The sequence below is a fragment of the Oncorhynchus tshawytscha genome, linkage group LG33, assembly GCF_018296145.1.
Source record: "Oncorhynchus tshawytscha isolate Ot180627B linkage group LG33, Otsh_v2.0, whole genome shotgun sequence".
NCBI lineage: Eukaryota > Metazoa > Chordata > Actinopteri > Salmoniformes > Salmonidae > Oncorhynchus > Oncorhynchus tshawytscha.
The window spans coordinates 11,351,483-11,377,818 of record NC_056461.1 but is presented as its reverse complement, the minus strand read 5'-3'; the positions used below and the strand labels follow the sequence as shown (position 1 = coordinate 11,377,818).

The 26,336-nt window shown below is 42.4% G+C and overlaps 1 protein-coding gene across 1 annotated transcript in view; it reads right to left on the bottom strand.

The window, feature by feature from the left end:
• Positions 1-280: 280 nt before the first annotated feature.
• Positions 281-26,336, bottom strand: part of aif1l (allograft inflammatory factor 1-like) — a 49,667-nt gene continuing 23,611 nt past the window's right edge. The window contains exons 4-6 of the mRNA XM_024397227.2: positions 24,188-24,229; positions 23,747-23,909; positions 281-2,219 (exon numbers count right to left, since the gene is read on the bottom strand). Of these exons, the coding sequence (XP_024252995.2) occupies positions 2,132-2,219; positions 23,747-23,909; positions 24,188-24,229 (293 nt within the window). The 3' untranslated portion in view covers positions 281-2,131. The remainder of the gene's footprint in view (positions 2,220-23,746; positions 23,910-24,187; positions 24,230-26,336) is intronic.

Below are 26,336 nucleotides of genomic sequence, written 5' to 3'. Positions count from 1 at the left end.
ATGGTTTAAAATGAAGCAATAACTGTATATCAAAATGGGTTGAAACATAGTACCTTAGAATAAACCACATCCATGTACATGATCATGTTTATGTGATTTAAAACACCCTGTGACGTAGTGGAATCCTCTCTGTTTCTAGAAGTGACAGCATTAAACCCCTATTTCCATCCACCTACAAACAGTACTGGAAAAACAGGAAAGCTGGTTTCAGTGTTTGATTGAACAGTTTCTTCACTCAGTCAAACAACTACTCATACAACAAACTACTCAATAACAAATATGCCGGTGTAACAGAAATAACTTTAATTCCTTTGGTGTTTGCAAAACAAAAATGTGCATTGTCCGGGTGGTTAAATGAAAATACCACTAAAAAGACCTCTACCCAACACACTGGGAATGAAAATGCATAACTGACGTTCCATTAAAAAAATGTAAAGCTAATGAATTAAAATATTACGGTTACTATTATATTCCATGTTAAGTGTGAGTTCGAGAAAAAAACGAAAGATAGAAAAGCAGCGCTGAGGCACAGATTAGAGAATTTACGTGACAAACAAATGAACCCGGCCTGAGATGGGGCATGACTGAGAAGTAAGAAGAGGAAGAAGTACAGAATAAGACGAGATGAAAATATATATTTTTTAAAGAACAAGATAATAGCAAAACATAGCAAGATTGGAGATAATACCATTTGAAATGGGACAGGTACATCACATTTTACAAAGACGGGATAGAAATTCGGAAGTCAAGAGGTGCCACTATGGAGACTAGGATAGTCAGGCCGGGAAATGTGGGACACTGGCATGAGCTGCGTATCTAATATCACTTCATAGATATATTCAGATCTCCAGTATCAATGCAGTATCTGATAGCCTAGACCTAGGGGTACACTACCAAACAAGAAACGCCTTACCCTAATATACACATGAATAAACACCTTTAAAACCATCTTCCAATAACATACAACACAACTTAATGGTCTGGTTCAGGAGGGAGAATAAAGACCAACTCTAAACCTCCTCCACCATCCTCTACTCTTCTCTCTGACTTCCATCCACATGCTACTTTAGGCACTTGGAAAGAATGTGATTTAATCATAATTCATACTAACAGGCTGAGAATCTTCAGTGTGTGCACGTACCGTAAAACCAATCTTTCCTGAATCCTAAAGTCAACTCACGCACCCCGCACCTTTAGGTTGAGAAAGTCAGTGTCGATCTACAACACCGGATCTAGAGTCATATCATACTCTGACCTAATGCCCCCCGACCCCCTTCCTAATCCTAATCCCAACTACAGTAACCCATCTCTAGTCTGAAAGAATGGGGTTGGACCATAATCTCTCAAACCTGACCTAGTGAGACGATGACCAAGCAGAGTCTGCATGGCACTAATCCAACATGCGGGACGATGTTGACAACTGTGTGTAAAGGTGTTAAAAATAACTGTGCTCTTATTATTACGTGTGCTTTAACATCACCAGCATGCTACTTTAACACGATTAAAAATATAATATCTGAAAGAGAAACTAGAACATTTGGTGGTGGTGGTGGTGTCAAATGGTTAAACGCCACATTGAAATCATGATAAAACAGGTCTAATGATAAATTCACTAGTATCCATACACAGATTGCTGTAGAACATGTGAGTTGTTGACACACAATCTTCTCATTAACACATACATACAAAACAGTCACCTCTGTTAGTTTGATCCCCAGCAAACACAACAACAATTTGCTCATATTCACAAAATGACTCAATTCCACAGTTATCGCCAGGGGTTACAAGTGATCACGCTAATTAAAAATACTTATTTCTCATCTCCATAATCATTATAAATATATACAGGTATGTACTGGTCATAAAAAAAAGCTAATCTGCCTTAACGTCTTCACAACAAATATATATAGTTAAGAGATTGCTCCTCCCTCTTTTTTCCCACATGTTTTGAACAGAGGAGGATACACACACACCCCCCCCCCTTCTGGGACGCGTGTGCGTCCTGAGGTGGGGAGTTGATAAGGCTATGTACACAAGTCCCTGGCTGAGTGCAGGGGCCTAGGATGGTGAAATGGTCGAGGTCGGGTCCCTATGACCCCTCTGTAGTCTAGAGGCTCTGGATGTCCTGGGTCTATGGCAGGCTGGTTATGTCCCGTTTGGGTGGAGGCCCGTCAGGCTTACAGCTGGCCCCATTAGCCTTGTCCTCGAAGATCATCACCCTGGGGGGGGAGAAAAACAGAGCGAGAGAGTCAGTGGTGGACTGCAAAACAAACTCAAAGCTATGGCAGTCTCCCATAGCCTTCAGAAAGTATTCACACCCCTTGATCTTTTTCACATACTGTAGTGTTACAGCCTGAATTTACAATTTAGAAATGTTTACAACTTAGTTAAAAATGAAAAGCTGAAATGTATGAGTAATAAGCATTCAACCCTTTTGTTATGTCAAGCCTAAATAAGTTCAGGAGTAAAAATGTGCTTAACAAGTCACATAATAAGTTGCATGGACTCACTCTGTGTGCAATAATAGTGTTTAACATGCTTTTTAAACCACTACCCCATCTCTGTACCCCACATATACAATTATCTTAACGTTCACTCAGTTGAGCAGTGCATTTCAAGCACAGATTCAAGCACAAAGACCAGGGAGATTTTTCCAATGGTTTGCAAAGAAGGGCACCTATTGGTAGATGGGTAAAAAAACAAAACAGACATTGAATTTCCCTTTGAGCATGGTGCAGTTATTTATTGCACTTTGGATAGTGTAACAATATACCCAGTCACTACAAAGATACAGGTACCCTTCCTAACTCAGTTGCCGGAGAAGAAGGAAACCGCTCAGGGATTTCAACATGAAGCCATGGTGATTTTTAAACAATTACAGAGTTTATTGGCTGTGATATGAGATAACTGAGAATGAATCACCAACACTGTAGTTACTCCACAATACTAACATAGGCCTAAAATGACAGAGCGAAAAGAATGAAGCCTGTACAGAATGAAAATATTCCAAAACATGTATCCTGTTTGCAACAAGGCACTAAAGCAGTGGTCACAAACCAATTGATCGTGATCGACTGGTCGATCTTCAAGGCATTCCAAGTCGATCACAAAACATTTCAGTTGAAAAGCCAACGATAAAGGCTTTGCACTCCCCCCCCTGAAGACCACTGATGTTATGATTTGACCTATTTTTTTCCCCCCCCAGAGTTCTCAGTTGTCTTGAAAGCACCATTACCATCAAATGCAGGTAGCCTACAACCAGTCCAGTAAAATAATAAAGCTAATTAGTGCATATTATTTCAATTTATGCTCAGCCTGTTCATTGTAAGTGCAACACCAACTGATCTATTTTGTTATTAAAGCTCTAGTTTTGCAATATACACTGAACAAAAACATAAAACACAACATGCAACAAATTGAAAAATTGTACATACTGTATAAGAAAATCAGTCAATTAAAAAAAAAAATTAGGCCCTAATCTATGGATTTCACATGACTGGGAATACAGATATGCATCTGTTGGTCACAGATACCGTTAAAAAAAAGTAGGGGCGTGGATAAAAAAAACAGTCAGTATCTGGTGTGACCACCATTTGCCTCATGCAGCAAAACACAATCAGGCTGCTGATTGTGGCCTGTGGAATATTGTCCCACTCCTCTTCAATGGCTGTGCAAAGTTGCTAGATATTGGCGGGAACTGGAACACGCTGTCATACACATCGATCCAGAGTAGAGGTCGACTGATTAATTGGAATGGCCGATTAATTAGGGTATTTTTGGGCGCCGATTTTGCCAATGTTTTTTTTTTTTTTTACACCTTTATTTAATCTTTATTTAACTAGGCAAGTCAGTTAAGAACACATTCTTATTTTCAATGACTGCCTAGGAACGAGGCAGAAAGACAGATTTTTACCTTGTCAGCTCGGGGGATCCAATCTTGCAACCTTACAGTTAACTAGTCCAACGCTCTAACCACCTGCCTCACGAGGAGCCCGCCTGTTACGCAGTAAGCCAAGGTAAGTTGCTAGCTAGCATTACATTTATCTTATAAAAAACAATCAATCAACGACTGCCGTTGCACCAATGTGTACTTAACCATGAACATCAATGTCTTTCTTAAAATCAATACACAAGTATATATTTTTAAACCTGCATATTTAGCTAAAAGAAATCCAGTTTAGCAGGCAATATTAACCAGGTGAAATTGTGTCACTTCTCTAGCGTTCATTGCACGCAGAGTCAGGGTATATGCAACAGTTTGGGCCGCCTGGCTCTTTGCAAACTAATTTGCCAGAATTTTACGTAATTATGACATAACATTAAAGGTTGTGCAATGTAACAGGAATATTTAGACTCATGGATGCCACCCGTTAGATAAAATACAGAATGGAATAAATGTTTTGTTTTTGAGGTGATAGTTTCCAGATTTGACCTAAGGCTCGTATTTCTGTGTGTTTATTATAGTTAAGTCTATGATTTGATATTTGATAGAGCAGTCTGACTGAGGGGTGGTAGGCAGCAGCAGGCTCGTAATAGTCAAAGGTATATGGTTTAGAGAGAAATAGTCTATGCGTTATAATTCCTGTAACAACTTGCGGCTGAACTTGAAAGGGGTTCCTTCGTTATTTTACCGTTCATGTCTTCTATACAGAATGTCTTGATCTACTTCAAATAAGGTCTGTGTTTCGTGCAGGCTTAAAACGCCTCGGGTTTTGATACCCGTGTAAATCTCACTAGGATAAGGTAACATTTGTCAAAATATTTTCATAAATCCACTCTACAAAAAAAATGATCTTCGCTTATATTTAGCCAATATTTATCAGAGTTACCGTGTCCTATGGATATCTACACAGTTATAAAATTGGCAAGGTGGTGTAAGCCAACACGAAACACAGACCTTATTTTAAGTGAATCTAAAAATATCCTATGGAATAAATAAATTTTCAGATTTTGCTAGAAGGTGTCATGGGAATTATGACTCACACTTTGGTAGTCAATTCTTACCATGTCCATTATTAAAATAGGATTTCCTGCATATAAATGACAGTTTTTGTTTTCAACATTCATCACAAGTAACTTAAACTCTATTTTTATTCAAACAGTTGAGAGTATTTGTCTCCTAAGCAGACTCTTCAGTATCATTGTCACTTCAGAGCTGTGTGTGTGTTTTACAGATGGCAGAGAAAAGCAGAGCACCAGTGTGGGACTATTCCATGGAATTGGCACAAGGGAAAGCAAGGTGTCTTATTTGTGATAAAGATGTAAGCATGGGTCAGCAACGGCTAAATCAAAAAATACCACCAACCTGTGGAATCACTGTAAGAACACCTATCCAAAAGCCCATATGTATTATATTAAGTTAAAATAAAAGTGTTCATTGTTCATTCAGTATTGTTGGAATTGTCATTATTACAAAAATGTGTGTATATATATATACACATTTTAAAAATCGGCCGATTAAATCGGTATCTGCTTTTTTTTTGCCCTCCAATATTCGGTATCAGCGGTCGACCCCTAATCCAGAGCATCCCAAACATGCTCAATAGGTAACATCTGGTGAGTGAGCATGCAGGCCATGATAGAACTGGGACAATTGTGTTCAGATACTTGCAAATGGGGCCATTTTCATTCTGAAACATAAGGTGATGGTGGTGGATGAATGGCATGACAATGGGCCTCAGGATCTCGCCCCGGTATCTCGGTACTTTCAAACGGCCATTGTTAAAATGCAATTGCGTTCATTGTCCTTAGTTTATGCCTTCCCATACGATAATCCCACTGCCATCATGATGCACTCTGTTCACAACGTTGACATCAGCAAACCGCTCACCCCACACAACGCCATACATGCTGTCTGCTATCTGCACGCTACAGTTGAAACCGGGATTCATCCATTAAGAGTACACCTCCAGCATTCCAGTGGCCATCGAAGGTAAGCATTTGCACACTGAAGTTGGTTATGACGCCAAACTGCAGTCAGGTCAAGACCCTGGTTAGGACAACGAGCAAGCAGATGAGCTTCCCTGAGACGGCTTCTGACAGTTTGTGCAGAAATTCTTTGGCTGTGCAAACCCACAGTTTCATCAGCTGTCCAGGTGGCTGGTCTCAGACGATCCTGCAGGCGAAGAAACCAGATGTGGTTGTCCTGGGCTGGTGTGGTTACAAGTGGTCTAGGGTTGTGAGGCCGGTTGGAAGTACTGACAAATTCTCTAAAACGACATTGGAGGCAGCTTACGGTAGAGAAATTAACATAAAATGATCTGGCAACAGCTCCTGTAGTTAGCATGCCAATTGCATGCTTCCTCAAAACTTGAGACATCTGTGGCATTGAGTTCCGTGACAAAACTGCACATTTTAAAATGGCCGCACAAGGTGCACCTGTGTAATGATCATGTTGTTTAATCAGCTTCTTGATATGCCACACCTGTCAGGTGGATGGATTATCTTGGCAAAGGAGAAATGCTCACTAACAGGGATGTAAACAAATTTGTGCACAAAATTTGAAGGAAAAAAGCTTTTTGTGCGTATGGAACATTTCTGGAATTTTTTATTCAGCTCAAGAAACATGGGACCAACACTTTACATGTTGCATTTATATTTTTTGTTCAGTGTAATATGATCTGAGAAGAACGATATTGTCAGGCCAGGCATATAGCCAATATGCTGTACTAATGTATTAGGCCTACTGCACAAACACCATTCCTACGTAACTGTTTTTATTAGGTTAACTTCTTATGGCTGCAGGGGCAGTATTGAGTAGCTTGGATGAAAAGGTGCCCATTGTAAACGGCCAGCTCCTCAGTCTCAGTTGCTAATATATGCATATTATTAGTATTGGATAGAAAACTCTAAAGTTTCCAAAACTGTCAAAATATTGTCTGAGGAAAATCAAACCAGGAAGTGGCTTCTATTTTGAAAACTCCATGTTCCATAGCCTCCCTTTGCTCCATTTAAAGGGATATCAACCAGATTCCTTTTCCTATTGCTTCCTCAAGGTGTCAACACAGTATTCAGAAATAGATTCAGGCTTTTATTTTGAAAAATGAGCCAGAGCCAGTTTTGCTCGCGCAACAGAGTTTGGGCAGCCATTGCCGTTCCCTCTCCTACTGAACAAGACCGTTGCGGTTGATATATTATCGATTATATATTTTAAAAACAAGCTGAGGATTGATAAAAAACGTTTGACATGTTTCTGTGGACATTATGGAAACTATTTGGAATTTGTCTGCGTTGTCGTGACCGCTCTTTCCTGTGGATTTCTGAACATAACGCGACAAACAAACAGAGGTGTTTTGGATATAAAAATCATCTTTATGGAACAAAAGGAACATTTATTGTGTAACTGGGAGTCTCATGAGTGAAAACGTCCGAAGATCATCAAAGGTAAACGATTAATTTGATTGCTTTTCTGATTTTCGTGACCGAGCTACCTGATGCTAAGTGTACTTAATGTTTTATCGTGCGATCGATAAACTTACAAACGCTTGGATTTCTTTCACTGTAAAGCATAATTTCAAAATCTGACACGACAGAAGGCTAAGCTGTGTTTTTGCACTTGTGATTTCATGAATATAAATATTTTTAGTAACATTGTTTGAATTTTTATTTTACTAGGCAAGTCAGTTAAGAACAAATACTTATTTTCAATGACGGCCTACGAACAGTGGGTTAACTGCCTTACAGAACAACAGATTTGTACCTTGTCAGCTTGGGGATTTGAACTTGCAACCTTTCAGTTACTAATCCAACACTCTAACCAATAGACTACGCTGCTGTGCATCATAATGAGCAGCGTGGTGACCTAGACGCCGGAGAGGGAGTACACGTGACAGGTGTGAATACTGTAGGTGCTTTTCTAAGTGAAGAGTTTATTTCCAAAACTCTAAATCTACCAATTTTTCACGTGTTTTTTCAACAGAAATGATTGCTTATGGGTACCCTCGTGTGTAAAATCCATTCATTCATAGATTTTAGCGGTGTATGAAAATGTTTGTTTTTTGTTCGTATCCTGGAAATTTGACTATGATATGTGGTTGTCTCACCTAGTCATCTTAAGATGAATGCCCATACTGTAAGTCTCTCTGGATAAGAACATCTGATGAATGATTAAAATACAGATTTCATATTGCTCTATTGAATAATACCTTTTTTTAATACATTATTAAATATTTGTATAATTTGTACATTTCTTTATTACAAACGTAGTTATTTATTACATTTGACTGTGTGAAACCTAGCAGTACTACTTATTACTATGAGAGTGAGGCGGATATATAGCATTTTGCTAAAAAAAAAAGATTATTTGTCTAAATAAAACCATTAAGTGATAGATTGGTCTGTGATTGAACAACCCCATGCCATGATTAGATAGTGGGAAAACTACACCAAATCTCTTTCATAATTTCTTTAAAACAATAAAAACTCATTTCCAACATCCTGAAAATGAATATATATAGCGTTTTGTAATTAAACTCTATAAGTACATTGAACAACAAGGTCATTGGGGGTGTCCAGCTGTAGAACATAAAAAGTAGAGGAATTTTTAAGCAGCAGCAGCAGACAATCAATCCCCTGGATCAAGACCCATATTTTTTTGTGAGTAAAGAAACTAAATACTGTGTGTGGGAGTGCGCATGTGTGTCTATGCATGAGAGTGAGTGAGTTAGGGCTGACCCCATTTAGTCTACTAGTCGATTGTTTGGTTGATAGGCTGTTGGTCAACAAAGATTTTTTTTAACCAAGCTGTGGCAAATACCCTACATGACCAAAAGTCTGTGGACACCTGCTCGTCGAACATCTCATTCCAAAATCATGGGCATTAATATGGAGTTGGTCCCCCCTTTGCTGCTATAACAGCCTCCACTCTTCTGGGAAGGCTATCAACTAGATGCTGGAACATTGCTGCGGGGACTTGCTTCCATTCAGCCACAAGAGCATTAGTGAGGTTGGGCACTTATGTTCGGCGATTAGGCCTGGTTCGCAGTCGATGTTCCAATTCATCCCAAAGGTGTTCGATGGAGTTGAGGTCAGGGCTCTGTGCAGACCAGTCAAGTTCTTCCACACTGATCTCAACAATTCATTCTGTATGGACTTCGCTTTGTGCAAGGGGGCATTGTAATGCTGGAACAGGAAAGGGCCTTCCCCAAACTGTTGCCATAAAGTTGGAAGCACAGAGTCATCTAGAATGTTATTGTAATGCTGTAGCATTAAGATTTCCCATCATTGGAACTAAGTGGCCTAGCCCAAACCATTAAAACAGCCCCAGACCATTATTCCTCCTCCATAAAACTTTACATTTGGGCAGGTAGAGTTAACCTGGCATCCGTCAAACACAGATTCGTCCATCAGACTGTCAGATGGTGAAGCGCGATTCATCACTCCAGAGAACGTGTTTCCACTGCTCCCAGAGTCCAATGGCGTTGAGCCAGAATAGGGTTTTTTCTTCTGGTTTGGCTCTATTGATCTCAGACTCCCTCTTTAGTAATTTGTGTGTCTTAACTTTTAATCGCAGTGCTTAAAGCATCAGCAAGCTCAGTAGCCTACATATAGCTGATTTTATTCAAACATAGGGTGTGTCTATATATGCAAAAATACACTTTTAAAAATGTTGAACAACCGTTTGGTTGAAAGAACAGGAGACTCTCAGTCGACAAAGATTTATTTTAGTCGGGGACAGCCCTAGAGTGAGTGAATGATTGCGAGACCGGGAGAGAGAGAGAGAGTATGTTCACATGTGTATGCTATAGCAGGATTTGGGCCATGCACCAAGGGATGGGGTTTGGGGAACATGCTTGGCAACCCTCCCAAGACTGCCTCTATTCTATTCCCAGTGCCTGGGAACTGAGAGCTGGGCAGGATTTAAGATGGCTGCAGTGCCGTGTCCATTCAGTGTCCCACACTAATGAGAGTCCCTAACGACAGTCACTAATGACACAGTCCCTAACGAGCAGTCAGGCCAGAGGAGGCGATCAAAACAGGACGCCCTGCTGAGTTTAACAGGGGGCTTATGCCCCCAACAAGGATGCACTGATCTAAATAGAGAGAGGGAGGGAAAGACAGTGTTTCCACAAGTACAGTACATAGAGTAGCCGGCCAAATCGGAGAAGTAGTTCAAATGTATTTGCAGAAAGAGGTATATGTGTGTCCATCCTAATGCCTTGATTCCATCTGAAATGCACAGTAAAATTATTGGAATACTTTAATCGAGTTTACTTCCCAGATTGGAAAAATCAATGTTTATTCTTCAAATTATGTATTTTATTAAAAACAGACACATTTAAAGGTTTTGTTTTTCCAGGTTTCTGTTTCTCCCAGTTTCAGGCTGTGTATATATATATATATATATATATATATATAGTGTAAAGGATCTCGTCCTCCTCTTCTGAGGAGGAGTAGCGAGAAGGATCGGAGGACCAATGCGCAGCGTGGTAAGTGTCCATAATGTTTAATCAAAACACAACAGAACACTTGGAACAAAACAATAAACGTGAATAAACGAAACAGTCTAGTGTGGTAACAAACACTGACACGGAAGACAAACACCCACAACTCAAAAGTGAAACCAGGCTACCTAAGTATGATTCTCAATCAGGGACAACGATTGACAGCTGCCTCTGATTGAGAACCATACTAGGCTAGACTAGAACACAGAAATCCCCAATTATAGAAAAAACGAACAGACAACCCACCCAACTCACACCCTGACCATCCTAAAACAAAAGACATAACAAAGGAACTAAGGTCAGAACGTGACATATAGATACACACACACACACAACGTCTGAAGTTCACATGCACCTTAGACAAATACATTTAAACTCAGTTTTTCATAATTCCTGACATTTAATCCTAGTATAGATTTCCTGTCTTAGGTCAGTTAGGTTCACCACTTTGTTTTAAGAATGTAAAATGTCACAATAATAGTAGAGAGAATGATTTATTTCAGCTTTTATTTCTTTCATCACATTTCCAGTGGGTCAGAAGTTTACATACACTCAATTAGTATTTGGTAGCATTGCCTTTAAATTGTTTAGCTTGCGTAAAACGTTTCGGGTAGCATTCCACAAGCTTCCCACAATAAGTTGGGGGAATTTTGCCCATTCCTCCTGACAAACTGGTGTAACTGAGTCAGGTTTGTAGACCTTGCACGCACACTCCTTTTCAGGTCTGCCCACAAATTTTATATGGGATTGAGGTTGTGATGGCCACTCCAATACCTTGACTTTGTTGTCCTTAAGCCATTTTGCCACAACTTTGGAAGTATGCTTGGGGTCTTTGTCCATTTGGAAGACCCATTTGCGACCAAGCTTTAACTTCCTAACTGATGTCTTGAGATGTCGCTTCAATATATCCACATAATTTTCCTGACTCATGATGCCATCTATTTTGTGAAGTGCACTAGTCCCTCCTGCAGCAAAGCACCCCCACAACATGATGCTGCCACACCCGTACTTCACGGTTGGCATGGTGTTCTTCGGCTTGCAAGCCTCCCCCTTTTTCCTCCAAACATAGCAATGGTCATTATGGCCAAACAGTTCTATTTGTGTTTCATCAGACATTTCTCCAGAAAGTATGATCTTTGTCCCCAGGTGCAGTTGCAAACCGTAGTCTGGCTTTTTTATGGTGGTTTTGGAGCAGTGGATTCTTCCTTGCTGAGTGGCCTTTCAGGTTATGTCGATATAGGACTCGTTTTACTGTGGATATAGATACTTTTGTACCCGTTTCCTCCAGCATCTTCACAAGGTCCTTTGCTGTTGTTCTGGGATTGATTTGCACTTTTCGCACCAAAGTACTTTCAGCTCTAGGAGACAGAACGCGTCTCCTTCCTGAGCAGTATGACGGCTGTGTGGTCCCATGGTGTTTATACTTGCGTACTATTGTTTGTACAGATGAATGTGGTACCTTCAGGCGTTTGGAAATTGCTCCCAAGTATGAACCAATTTCCCCCCCCTGAGGTCTTGGCTGATTTCTTTTGATTTTCCCATGATGTCAAGCAAAGAGGCACTGAGTTTGAAGGTAGGCCTTGAAATACATCCACAGGTACACCTCCAATTGACTCAAATTATGTCAATTAGCCTATCAGAAGCTTCTAAAGCCATGACATAATTTTCTGGAATTTTCCAAGCTGTTTAAAGGCACAGTCAACTTAGTGTATGCATGTAAACTTCTGACTCACTGGAATTGTGATATAGTGAATTATAAGTGAAATGACCTGTCTGTAAACAATTGTTGGAAAAATGACTTGTCATGCACAAAGTAGATTTACTAACCGACTTGCAAAAACTATAGTTTGTTAACAAGAAATTTGTGGAGTGGTTGCAAAATGAGTTAATGACTCCAGCCTAAGTGTATGTAAACTTCCGACTTCAACTGTGTACCCAGTCAAAAGTTTGGACACACCTACTCATTCAAGGGTTTTTCTTTATATTGACTATTTTCTAGCCAAAAAAGACAAATCAAAATACATTTTATATTCTTCAAAGTAGCCACCCTTTGCCTTGATGACAGCTTTGCTCACTCTTGGCATTGTCTCAACCAGCATGTCCCCCCCATCCCCAGTGAAAGTTGCGCCCCTGATCATCACTAACGGCCACACACAGGGGCATTCTCGTGGCCTCATTCACAAAGTTGCAGGAAATACGAATCACTGATGCATTCTCTTCATGTCTTATGATAAACTTGGGCAAATGAATTCATGTTCAATACATTTAGATGATTCAATACATTTTTGAATATTGTTGAATTCCGTTTTAATGCCTGGAGTCCATGAAGCCTAATTATCATTTTTGGATCAGAATAAAGGTTCTCCACTGCCCATTGTTCCTGCAGTAATGATTCATAGCCTACTTTGCGCCATGACTGTGTGGTTGGCAATGTGAAACACGCAAAAGAAAATCAATTGACGTGCCCGAAAGCAATAATTAGGCTAAGTCGTGGATTTCGATTCATCGTTACAATTTACACAACATGGGACGCACAAATTCACGAGCATCATGCTCTCCCCCTCCATGTAAAGAAAATTGACTGTTACCAGAGATCTGTATATAAATTAGGGCTGGGCGATATGGCCAAAATATATCATGGTATTTTTCAAATTTGACGGTATTTTAAGTTTTTGATTGAGAAAAGTTCTACATTTCTACATCTACAGTTATGAGTAGTGCGTGAGCCTAGGGTGGCAACACATATATTCTACATTTATTTCAATGGGTCTTTCTCCATTCTGATTGTTTAATACAGTTCAAATCAACTTATTATAATCAAAATGATTTCCTGCATTTCCATCAATATCTGCATTTCCTGCACTCATTTTAGATCATTTCCACACTGCCACTATATGGGCAAAAAAAACAAGGCCTTATTTTTAACCAAACGTTGCAATTGCGATTTAGATCAAAGACTTGAACGTTTGGAATCATGGAAATAGAATGTTTATTCTAACTCTATAGTTAGAATATAAATAATAGTGGGCACTTTGAATACAGTGTTGTTTGACATGACAACAAATGAAAATGCCATGGAGGAGTAATTGTGACAGGGTAGGAACCAAAGTGATGGTCCGAGTTTTCCTAGGGGACCCTATAAACTTTGGCTACATTAAATCTTTATTCATGTAGCCAACATATTCATGCCTCGCCTATTCCTCTTTGATTTATAAGATACTTGTCTTGTTTTGCACACTTTGTACAAAATAATCAAATGTAGTACTACAGGATATTTCTTAATGTAGCTCTTTATTAGCTAGCTATAACTGGCATGTTCACGTATCGCCAACCAGGATAAACTGACCATGACCTAACCATTTGGGTGGTCGTAACCAATCATAGTACAGTATGGCGGTAAAATGCATCCAATTACAATTCAGTATGTTTACACATATTACATCCCCCTCCTTTTAAAACAAAAGAAAAATGTTTACATATTCTAAGCGTTTCTTTGAATACATGCTCTGTAGTTTGAAATCAAGGTAGGTACCCATTTATATTGCATACTACACTAACTGAATCAACATAGACTCTGAAACAATAATCCAACATACTGTTACTTTTCCAACAAGGGATTCTCAGCAACTCAGCTTCCACTGTAGAAATAACATCTTAACATTTCAAACAAATACAATACCAAAGCATTTCAAGTGAACTTTCAATAACAAGTTTACAGTCAAACTCTTTTAGGGCAGCGATCTGCCTACACCCTTTGACATTTCACAGGTTTAAGACAGCTCTGGGTTTGACCTCTCTTCCTGACCTTGTGCGATATGATGCTGAGCATGCTTCTGTGTCAGTCAACAGTTCTTGTGGTGTTGCAGGTAAGTATGGTGTATGTTGTGCTGTGTGTGTTTAGTCCATCAAGTTCTCTTTCAGGGGAACAGTTAATCTCGTCAGTGTGTTGTTCTTTTGTGTTCAGTAGGTGACGACTGCGGCGGTACACCGCTCCTTCTGCGGTGCGGACGTGATATGAACGTTCAGTGTCAGCTGGCTAGATGACGACTGTTGGCTTCCAGAGGCCATGCTCCTGGATTCTAACTGACTCTCTGTCGATCAGTGTCAGCTGGCTGGATGACGACTGCTGGCTTCCAGAGGCCATGCTCCTTGATTCTAACTGACTCTCCGTCCATCAGTGGTGGCAGTGGTCTAGCTGACCTGTCGTAGTATCGCTTTTGTTGTTGTCTCTGCACGTTTTTCATGCATTTCCTTGTAACTGATGACCTCAGGTTGCAGCTGCTGGTTGGTGCTGGGAAGGATTGAGCGAAGTCTGCGGCTCATCAACAGCTGGGCTGGTGATTTGAAGTTGTCAACTGGAGTGTTGCGGTATTCAAGGAGACTGAGGTAGGGGTCTCTCGTCTGCTTTTGCTTTGTCCATGAGTGATTTAGCAATCTGCACAGATTTTTCAGCAAGTCCATTACTTTGAGGATAATGTGGGCTTGTGGTGACGTGTAAACTCCCATGCTTTTGTGAAGGATTCAAACTCGTATGATTTGTAACAGGGCCCATTGTCAGATATTAAAGTCTCTACAATGCCATGCCTGGCAAAGGCTGCTTTCAGCTTGTGTATCACAGCTGCAGATGTGGTGCTGTGAAGCTTGTCGAGTTTGAAGTATCCACTGTTACAATGTAGTCCTCGTTGTTCCAGGTAAACAGATCGGTTGCCACGACCTGCCAGGTTCGGTCTGGGATACAGTGAGGTAACATTGGCTCTTTGGTGTTTGGAGGGGCGTCGTTCAAGACATATGGCGCATTTACCAACAATGTCCTCTATTAATTTCCGCACTCCACGCCAAAACAAAATGTCCCGTGCTCTCTGTTTGCACTTTTCCATGCCCATGTGTCCAGCATGGATCTTTGTCAAAATCTCTTCTCTGAGACTGGTAGGAATAAATTATTTTCTCTCCTTTGAAAAGTATTCCGTTGATCTGTGATAGTTCATCACGATGGTTACAGAATTCTGAGACGCTCTGAGGGCATTTTCTCCTCTCCTCAGGCCACCCATCCTGTATGACTTTCCTCAGCTGTGTGAGTTGTGTGTCCTTTTCTGTTTCTGCTTGGATCTCCTTCAGTTTTGTGTCACTAACTGGTAAGTTGCTGTACACTGTGTGCACTTGCATGTCCATGCCTTCACTGAGGCTGCTGTCCTTATAGGTAAGAAACTTCCTGGAGAGTGTGTCTGTGACAGGGATGTCTTTGCCTGGACGGTGAGTGATTGTGAAGTCACATTTTTGTAGTTGAAGGATCATTCTCTGTAGCCTTGGTGGGGCTGCGGCTAGTCGTTTCCTCATAATTGACTCAAGGGGCTTGTGGTCTGATTCCACAATGACTTGTCGTCCATATATGTACCGATGGAAACGTTTACATCCGAACAGAATGGCGTAGAGCTCCTTTTCGATTTGAGCGTAGTCGATTTCACAGTCTGTGAGATTTGGAAGCATAGCCGATGGGCTTTCCTTCTTGCAGTAGCACTACACCTAGTCCATACTTCAATGCGTCCACTTGGAGTCTGAGCTCTTTGTCGCAAGGCAAGGATTGGTCCTGGTTCTCTTGTGATCAAGTCTTTCACATTCTGGAAAGCAATGTCGTGTTGCTTGTCCCAGAGAAAGAACTGGACTGCTTTAGCAGTTGACGCAGGGGTGCATTAGCATTGGAGAGGCTAACTTGGCTAAGTAGTTGACCATGCCAAGCACTGTTTCCAGCTCTGCACGGTTCTTTGGTGGCTCCATTTCTTTTATGGCTGAGATCTTCTGTGGATCTGGCTTGATTCCAGTCACTGTGAGAAGATGTCCGAAGTAGCTGACCTCTGTAGCGCCGACTGTGCTCTTCTCGGGGTTGAGCCGGACTCCTCTCTCTAGGTTTCGGTCGTACTCCTCTTTGGTTCGACCATAGACAAGGATGTTGTCCACAATTGCCACAACTCCATCGAGGCCTTCGTACACTTCGTCGATCTTTCGCTGAAACTCGTCTTGGGCTGAGATAATCCAAAAAGGCAGGCGACGGAACCTGTAGCATCCAAACGGTGTGTTGAATGTTGTGAGCTTAGATGACTCTTCTATGAGCTTGATAGCCCAGCAGCCTGATCTAGCGTCCATGACACTGAAGTAGTGTGTTCCCGCTAGCTTGCGTGTGATGCCATCTAGCGTCGGTAAAGGATAACGGGGGCGTTTGATAGCCTTGTTCAAGTCTCTTGGGTCGAGACATACTCGGAGCTTGCCTGTGCGTGGTTTCTCCACCACCACTAACGCGTTTACCCAGTCAGTCGGTTCTGTAACCTTGGTGACTATGTCAGATTGCTCCATGCTCTCCAACTCTTTCTTCAGACGGGCAAGGAGAGCAAGGGGAATCTTTCTCGGTGGGTAGACCACAGGGGTTGCGTCTGGGTCAAGGTGAATGGTACATTCTCCTGGGAATAACGTGAACAAGCAGCGCACGCAGTCAGGCAGACATCAAAGCACACCTCCGGTGCACAGAGAGCACGTTTTAGAACGGAGAGAGACATTCCTGTAAAAACCATCAGCAAACTCCTCTAGTACATTGTCTGCCTCTACTGGTGCTGTCATTGATAAAACTAGCTTGATGAAGTCCATGTCTAAACTTGCTTTAAGACCAAGCACTGCAGGTGCTCTAGTGTCAACAACATAAAAGTCCAACATCATGTCACTTGTATTTGCATTTAAAAGTGCATGTGCCTTTTACTGGGAGCTGTTCGCCACCATAACCAGTCAGACTGCGTGTGGTGGGCTGTAGCTCGCATTCAGATGTCAAGCTGTGGTACTTATTCAGAGGAATAATGTTTACTTGTGCACCAGTGTCTAGTTTGAACTTTTGCTTTGTGCCTTGTGTTCCCATCTCAATGTCAGCAAAGGCTTGCTCTTTCTCTGATATTTGACTTTTTTGTGTCACTGAATCAATAAACAGTTCATCAGCGTTTGACTCTTTGATTGACATTTTATCTTCACTCACTGTGTGTACTGTTTTTCCATGGTAAGCTCTGCACACTTTTGTAAACTGATTCCATTTTCCACATTTAGTACACTGTTTGCCTTTAGCTGGGCAATTTCCTTGTTCGCCATGTACTTTGTATCCACAATATCCACATGTTTTGGGGCGTTTTGAGTCTGTGTCGCTCTGTTTTGGAGTTCTCTGTGCACCGGAGGTGTGTTTTGATGTCTGCCTGACTGCGTGCACTGCTTGCTCACGTGATGCTCTCGTGCTGCCGCGTGAAATGGTTTTCATCTGAGCCTGTGCTAGCTCGTGAGATCTGGCTATGTCGATAGCTTTATCCAGCGTTACCTCAGACCCAACATTCATAAGTTTCTCTCTCACTCGCGGTGAGTGTATTCCAAATACAATACGGTCCCTGACCATCTCATCCTTGTTTGCATAATCACAGTCTTTCACAAGCAGACGCAGCTCTGTCACAAACTGTTCAAAAGACTCGCTAGCTCCCTGTACTTTCTCATAGAATTTGTACCTAGTGAAAATCGTATTTGTCTTCGGCACAACATATGCTTCAAAACGATCGTAGTATGTTTTCAGTACCTTTGATTCAGCCACGGTAAGTGTCCATGTGTTGTAAATATCTCTCCCCTTTTCACCGATCCAGAGGAGCAAGTAGCTGCATTTTTTCTCTTCTCCTCTGTCCTTCAGAGGACCCGTGAACATTAGCTCCACATGCTGTTTGTACTTACGCCAAGTTTGTAGACTCCCAGTCCATTCGAGGTGAAGGAACTCCAGAAAAATCCATCTTGTAAGACCTTTTACTCTGACACCATGTCTTGTTTTGCACACTTTGTACAAAATAATAAAATGCAGTACTAGAGGATATTTCTTAACGTAGCTCTTTTATTAGCTAGCTATAACTGGCATGTTCACAGATCGCCAACCAGGATCAAACTGCCCATGACCTAACCATTTGGGTGGTCTAACCAATCATAGCACAGTATGATATAGCGGTAAAATGCATCCAATTACAATTCAGTATGTTTACACATATGAATATTACAATACTGTTGAACAAACAACATGCTGATTTAGGCCTCCACCAGTACTGGCATCAGGCTGCATTAGCTAGTTACGTTTGCTCGGACTCAGTACTTTTATTAGCTAGTTAGCTAGCCAGCCAGCTATTAGCAATTAGCATTAGTGGCTAACAGTGGCTAACACGATTTAGCTTAACTTGCTAAGAAAATACAAACTGTTTGCAGATGTAAGAAACACAAACTAATATTGTAATTATAGAACACTTGTGGATCTAAGTTGTTGTATGTGCTGCATTGACCATGCAGACTGAACGAAAGTGTCTCGTGGTCAAGCAACAACAAATGCGCTCCTTGAGTGACAGGGGATGGGACTAGGTCTGCGTGAAAAGTGGCATGGAGAGAGAGAGAGAGTGGAAAGGGATGACTCCAGTAGTGGAGTAAACTATACAAATGGACATTACACACGGCGTATCACATTTAACAAACCAAACATTCAAATTCCGTTATAGGGAAAGTAAAAAACCAAAACCGGTCCGTGCACCAATACTGGTATATAGTAAAATGCGGTATAATGCCCAGCATTAATGTAAATGACGAGATGTTCATGTCTCCACCCTAAAAATGGGAGGCGTTGTCCCAAAGGCAGGCAGGCAAGATTAGGTCCAAAATAAGCCCATTTTGGACAGATTCTGGTGAGAGTGAAACCTCTCACTTCGCCTCATCCTCGTTGGTGCGTTTCCCTGTCATCGCTCACTTTGACTGACGGACAGGCAACTGTCCTATCAATAGATCGTCAGAAGATGCATATCGTTCATTCTAGCGGGAGCGGGCTCGACGGACTAGCGAATCGAAACCTTTACATGAAAAGAAGCCTAGTTAATATGAAGTGGTAAAATATAGCCAGATGAAAATGAGCCTGCAACCGTCTGATTAGCAGACAGCCGGCACTAATGGAAAACACAGAGAGCGTGAGAGCGAGATTGGGATAGAGAGAATGACAAGCACAAGGGAATGAGAGAACTACAGAGTGAGACAATATGAATATGAGCGATAGGAGTGCAAATAAAAAGACAAAGGGGGAGGGAGGTGAAAGATTGAAAGTGAAACACTGGAGAAGGAGGAATAAAATAGACGGATGGAGATACCCAGAAAGGCATTGAGAGAATGAAGGAGGAAGACAGATTGTTTGTTTTACTAAGGGAAAACAAAGGAGATAGACAAAGGGAGCGATGTGTATAGAAAACGAGAGAAAGAGAGAGAGCTGACGGCCTCTATTCAGAGCGAGGCGTCTTTACTTTCCTTTTTTGGTTAACCTCAGCAAAGCTCCTATAAGCTCATAAGGAGTGTTGATCCCAATGGAGGCCAAACCGCCTCCACGGCAACTCCAATGCTGGCGAACGTGTTCCTGGCAACCACTTCCCACTCTGTTCCTGACTACATTACCAATGGTTTCACTGGATGGCTTTTAATGGCTACTGTAGCAGCGTGTTCGAGGGGATCAGCCTGAGCAAGGCCCTGAACAGATTTGCGCATCTTAAATCATGTAATGAGTAGTTATTTGGGATGCATGATGATTTGTAGATCAGTGATTCTGCACTTAGCCTTGGTAAGTATGCCTGTAGATTCCCTTATGACAATGTAGCGAGCCACAGTCAGCCGTCAAGCACAGTCACACCACAGTTCCACTAAAATACTCAGGATCATCTAATTGGATGGCTGGGCTCCATGAGGAAAGAGAAGGATTCCTCCTCTCACCATGTGGTGGTTCACACGCTAAACCTGCTAAGCCCATCACACTGACCTGAACTAGGATTCACTCTGGGGACAAGACAGAACCATCCACAGTTATTCATTAACTACTAGGCCTAACCTCTGGTCAGCCTTCAGATAACTACCAAAATAATGGAAAAACTGGAGTAAATGAGAGATACAAATTACTGTATATTAAATGCAGGTGCTTCCAAACAGGTGTGGTTCCTGAGTTAATTAAACATCTCGTCATACATAGTGTCATGTATAAAAATGCTGGGCAGGCCATTATTTTTGCTTCCTTGGCTATGCCCCCATAGGTTAACAATGCTCCCATCCACACACTCCATAACATTCTGGGTTTGGATGACCCAACTGCTGTGTTGCACGCATTGGGTCACTTAGTTGGGTTGATGTCTTTAAAAATTGCTTTGTTATTGATGCTGAGTTATTGAGAGAGATGACCCAATGGGACATATCAGAAGACTGGAGGAGTGGCTTAGCAGGGGCATGGTTTTCAGATAGTTGTTTTTGGCTACCCGTGAGTAAATGTAATTATGGTTCATCTGTTCTGTTGTATTGTTATCACATGTTAAGGTTGGACACTGACATGAGGCTTACACAAGTGTATGAGTTCCCCAAGAGCCTATGCACATTTTGGATATGTAAATAAGAGCACTATATAGTAGATTGACATAGGCTAGTGATTTTGCTGTTACTCGTCTTGTTGGCTGAAGAAAAGTAAAATGTTCAAAGTGCACATCAGAATTCGGAAAGAAGGGCCGCATGTAGTTGCATCCTCGACTTGCATGTTCTGTTAATATGAATGATCATATTCCAAATGTGATTTCGGTCATTCTGAGCACCGTGGGTAGATGCCCTAATCAGGTTGCGCACCCAATGCATATGGGTCCTGTACATTTCTCAAATGTCTGAGAAATAAAAAAATGTTGCCGGTCAAATGTCTGGCGCCACATTTTGCTAACGGAAACCCTGGCGTGTGTGTGTGCATGAAGCCAAATGTGTGTTTAGTTTACTCTGTCACTCAAATGGCCAACCCAGGAAACAATAGGACTGGACTTGACCCCAGAACCCCCCCGGCCGTTAGTAGTACCCGACCCAAATTATTTCCCTGTAATTGCAACAAAACCAATTGTTCCTCTGCCAAGAAACTCTGAATAACAGTTTACTAACTATATAATAGCTCCTGTTTTCTGTCCACAAAACCCTCACTCTCTCTCAAACTCCCCCTCCTTCTCCCTCTCTGTCCCAGGAGAGAAACGGAACACTATAAAACAACTAGAGAGCAGTTGAAGATCGCTGTGGCCAACTTGGTTGACGTCCAATCAAATTCACACATTAAAAGGCTGGAGTGGGAGAAAGGTTTTTGAAAGGGGGGGGGGGTCTCAAATCGCTCAGACAGAGAATAAAAGGTAGCAACATTTACTCTGGCCTTTTCTCAATTGGATTTGCTCAACTCCTGTATCCTCCCTTGCCTCCTTTTTGAAAAAGGTCAAAAGGTAATCGAGGAGAGGAAGACAGGGAGGGGGAACGTGTGGAGGAGTCTCATAGTTTCAAATGAGACTCCTCCACTCATGCGTCATCAGGCAAATTACATTTACAAGTGTGGATACCAAAATAAGTGTGTAAAGTGACTAAAAACAAATTAAGTTAGTTGTGAAAGACATTTCATAGATAAAACGTTATGTAGCATACTGTTTTTGAGTGCGTGCTCCTCTGACAAAACAAACGCTGATTCACAGGGGGTGTGGCAGATTCCAAAACTCTTCCGGGAAGGACTCAGGTAGGATACGTATGACTATCCTCGATGTAAGGTGGCTATCGAGGAGGACAGGACAAGTCTTCCGTTCGCCTACTAAAAAAATTGACATCTCCTAGAACCCATACCACTTGTCAGTTTCCGGGTTACGGAGGAGAGGACGGAGGAGAGGGTGGAGGACAGACTTTTCCCCAAATGAGAAAAGGCCTCTGTCTTTTTCTCTCACTAGGCTCACCACCTCTGCTGATGAAGGATAAAGAGCGAGGGAGAGAGCGAGAGAGAAAGAGTTGGAGTGAGAGAGAGAGATTAACAAAGAAAGAGTGGAGCAGTGGAGAAAAGTTATTTCTGCCTGATGAGGAGTGGCCAGTTTAGTCCAGTTAGAGCTGAAACGCAATAGCAAACACACACTGACTAGACCCGCAAATATCTGCCCAAACCCAACCCACCCCATCCCGGGCACGTTTTCCTGTTTTAAAAAGGGCAAAACATGTACTTGCACAATGGGCAAAACATGTACTTTTTGGTCCAGCAGCCACTGTGGCAGGTAGATTTAAAAATCTACCAGCCACTCAGATTGTTTAACAGCCAAAATATTTTTATGCCGCTAAAATATATAAAAAAAAAAAAGATGAGCATGCTTTGTACATGTATTACTAGTACGAAGTACCTGATGTGGTATATTGAATAATAACATTTCTGTGACCAAAATATCACACACATCATGTCGAGTCAAGTTTGTGCCTGTGAGATTGAGTCTGACTAGCAGAAGCGTCGTCTTCTCTTCCCTAGCGGTTGAAACGCAAACATAATAAAACAACCTGTCTTGTGAACAAAACAATGTAAATAGCCAAGAAACACAAGGACAACCTCACTTCAGTAGACTTTCGTTTCGAGTAAATTAGAACAACTTTTATGCCTGTTCCCAGCACTTCTAAAAATGAATATTTTACTCAGCTCTTCAGGTGTGCACATCCCCCAAGCGAGGCAGTGTTGAAGCTCGAGGTGGAATAGGCTATATCGGATTCGTAATTCTTTGATTAATTTACCAGCTGTGAAACAAAATGGAGGAAATACATTGAAAACAGCTACTGCAGCATTTATTTAACTATAAATGTGATCGCACTTGACTATTTTTATTCCCAAATGTGAGTGAAATGCTTGCATTGTGGAGCCTTGACTACCCGCCAACGTGGCTGGTGAAATAGACATCTTACCCGCCAATGCCAAAAAATCTACCCACAATTGGCAGGTGTTAATTTTAGGCCCTGCTTACACAAGTCACCCTGTCCAAAACACCTGTTGACTGGCTTTCGAAGGACCCATTCATGTCTCAACTCAGAGATGTTTACCTTGTATTTTTTTAATTATTTAAGTGTTGCCCTTAGATGAATGGCGGTTTTGGACAGGGCAAAGTCTTAGACTGTATGTACTGAGGCATGTCTGTTTTATGCTCCTCCCACCATGAATACCATGGCGATTAAATGCTGGTGCCATGTGACGAGTGATGATCTCATCACCTGTCTTCCCAGACCCCTGCTGAAAGATAAAAACTGGCTGACACAGCGGAGGGTGAATTCCCACACACACACACAGCAAAAGCCAACAAACGTCCACTGAGACCTATGTAACGATGCACGTGGTCAGTCACACACCCACCCAGAGATGCCAATGTACATTTGTTGGCGACAAGTGCCGTACACACACCAATCCAATACCCCCCGAGACACACAGCACACAATGCACTCACAGTTTGAGGACGGCCGAGCGCTTGCCCAGCATCATCTTGACAAAGTCTCTGTAGTTGATGCTGTCGCTGATGCCTTCGGTCACCTCGGAGATCATCTTCTTCATCTCCAGGTGGGTCTTCGGAACGCCCAGCTTCTCCATCATCCTCTTCATCCCCATCATATCTGCAGGGGGACACCCACACAGGAGGAGAATGGTTCACACACACAACACCTTACCTGACACCTGTTTTCAAGGCCAGCAGGCCAAATACAGTATCACCTTTCTAGTGAGACGCAATAGTGATACATGAAACCCTCATAGAACCCCTGGTTAATCCCATACCCACAACACACGGAGGTCTTAAACTACTGCTCAGTGATCACACACACACACACACACAAAGCACCGCAGTTGTGTATCAACGTTGAGCACCTGGCTGCTTGTCGTTTCCACTACTCACCGATCTCTCCTTGGTCATTCAGGTCAAACTCTGCATATTTGTCTGCAAAACAAAAATCGACACACAACCGCATGGTTAGCTTGCATGGTTAACACACAGCAGACTAAATAAGGAGGGTGGAGGTGTCTCAATGTAACACCTAATAAAGTTCAAGGCCTTTAAATAACACACACAAACAGAACGCATTAGGGAGAGGGTAGAAGACCAAGAAGAAGGGAAAACACACACACACCACACCCACACACAGCTGGTCATAGCAGGTGTGTCTCGCAATGGCAGGCTAGGGTCAGACAGGCCAACGAGGAAAAAAGATGGTCCTGGCCTCATGGCAATGAACAGATCCTCTCATTTGGCCTGGCCTACAGTTCACGCAGTAGCCTAATACTTTATCAGTCAGTAGCCAACTGCCCTGTGCCTCTCCAATGACAAGTCTCGTTGTGGAGATAGAAACAGCTCTCTCTCTCTCTCTCTCTCTCTCTCTGGAACTCTCTCTGTCTCTCTCTGGAACTCTCTCTGTCTCTCTCTGGAACTCTCTCTCTCTCTCTGGAACTCACTCTCTCTCTCTGGAACTCACTCTCTCTCTCTGGAACTCACTCTCTCTCTCTGGAACTCACTCTCTCTCTCTGGAACTCACTCTCTCTCTCTGGAACTCACTCTCACTCTCTCTCTCTGGAACTCACTCTCTCTCTCTCTCTGGAACTCACTCTCTCTCTCTCTCTCTGGAACTCACTCTCTCTCTCTCTCTCTCTCTGGAACTCACTCTCTCTCTCTCTCTCTCTCTCTGGAACTCTCTCTCTCTGGAACTCTCTGGAACTCTCTGGAACTCTCTCTCTCTCTGGAACTCTCTCTCTCTGGAACTCTCTGGAACTCACTCTCTCTCTCTCTCTCTGGAACTCACTCTCTCTCTCTGGAACTCACTCTCTCTCTCTCTCTCTGGAACTCACTCTCTCTCTCTGGAACTCACTCTCTCTCTCTCTCTCTCTCTGGAACTCACTCTCTCTCTCTGGAACTCACTCTCTCTCTCTCTCTCTGGAACTCACTCTCTCTCTCTCTCTGGAACTCACTCTCTCTCTCTCTCTGGAACTCACTCTCTCTCTCTCTGGAACTCACTCTCTCTCTCTCTCTGGAACTCACTCTCTCTCTCTCTCTCTCTCTGGAACTCACTCTCTCTCTCTCTCTGGAACTCACTCTCTCTCTCTGGAACTCACTCTCTCTCTCTCTCTCTCTCTCTGGAACTCACTCTCTCTCTCTGGAACTCACTCTCTCTCTCTCTCTCTCTGGAACTCACTCTCTCTCTCTGGAACTCACTCTCTCTCTCTGGAACTCACTCTCTCTCTCTGGAACTCACTCTCTCTCTCTGGAACTCACTCTCTCTCTCTCTCTGGAACTCTCTCTCTCTGGAACTCTCTGGAACTCACTCTCTCTCTCTCTGGAACTCACTCTCTCTCTCTCTCTCTGGAACTCACTCTCTCTCTGGAACTCACTCTCTCTCTCTCTCTGGAACTCACTCTCTCTCTGGAACTCACTCTCTCTCTCTCTCTCTGGAACTCACTCTCTCTCTCTCTCTGGAACTCACTCTCTCTCTCTCTGGAACTCACTCTCTCTCTCTCTCTGGAACTCACTCTCTCTCTGGAACTCACTCTCTCTCTCTCTGGAACTCACTCTCTCTCTCTCTCTGGAACTCACTCTCTCTCTGGAACTCACTCTCTCTCTCTCTCTGGAACTCACTCTCTCTCTCTCTCTCTCTCTCTGGAACTCTCTCTCTCTGGAACTCTCTGGAACTCTCTGGAACTCTCTCTCTGGAACTCTCTCTCTCTGGAACTCTCTGGAACTCACTCTCTCTCTCTGGAACTCACTCTCTCTCTGGAACTCTCTCTCTCTCTCACTCTGGAACTCTCTCTCTCTCTGGAACTCACTCTCTCTCTCTCTCTCTGGAACTCACTCTCTCTCTCTCTCTGGAACTCTCTCTCTGGAACTCACTCTCTCTCTCTCTCTGGAACTCACTCTCTCTCTCTCTCTCTCTCTCTGGAACTCACTCTCTCTCTCTCTCTCTCTCTGGAACTCACTCTCTCTCTCTGGAACTCTCTCTCTCTCTCTCTCTCTCTCTGGAACTCACTCTCTCTCTCTCTCTCTCTGGAACTCATCTCTC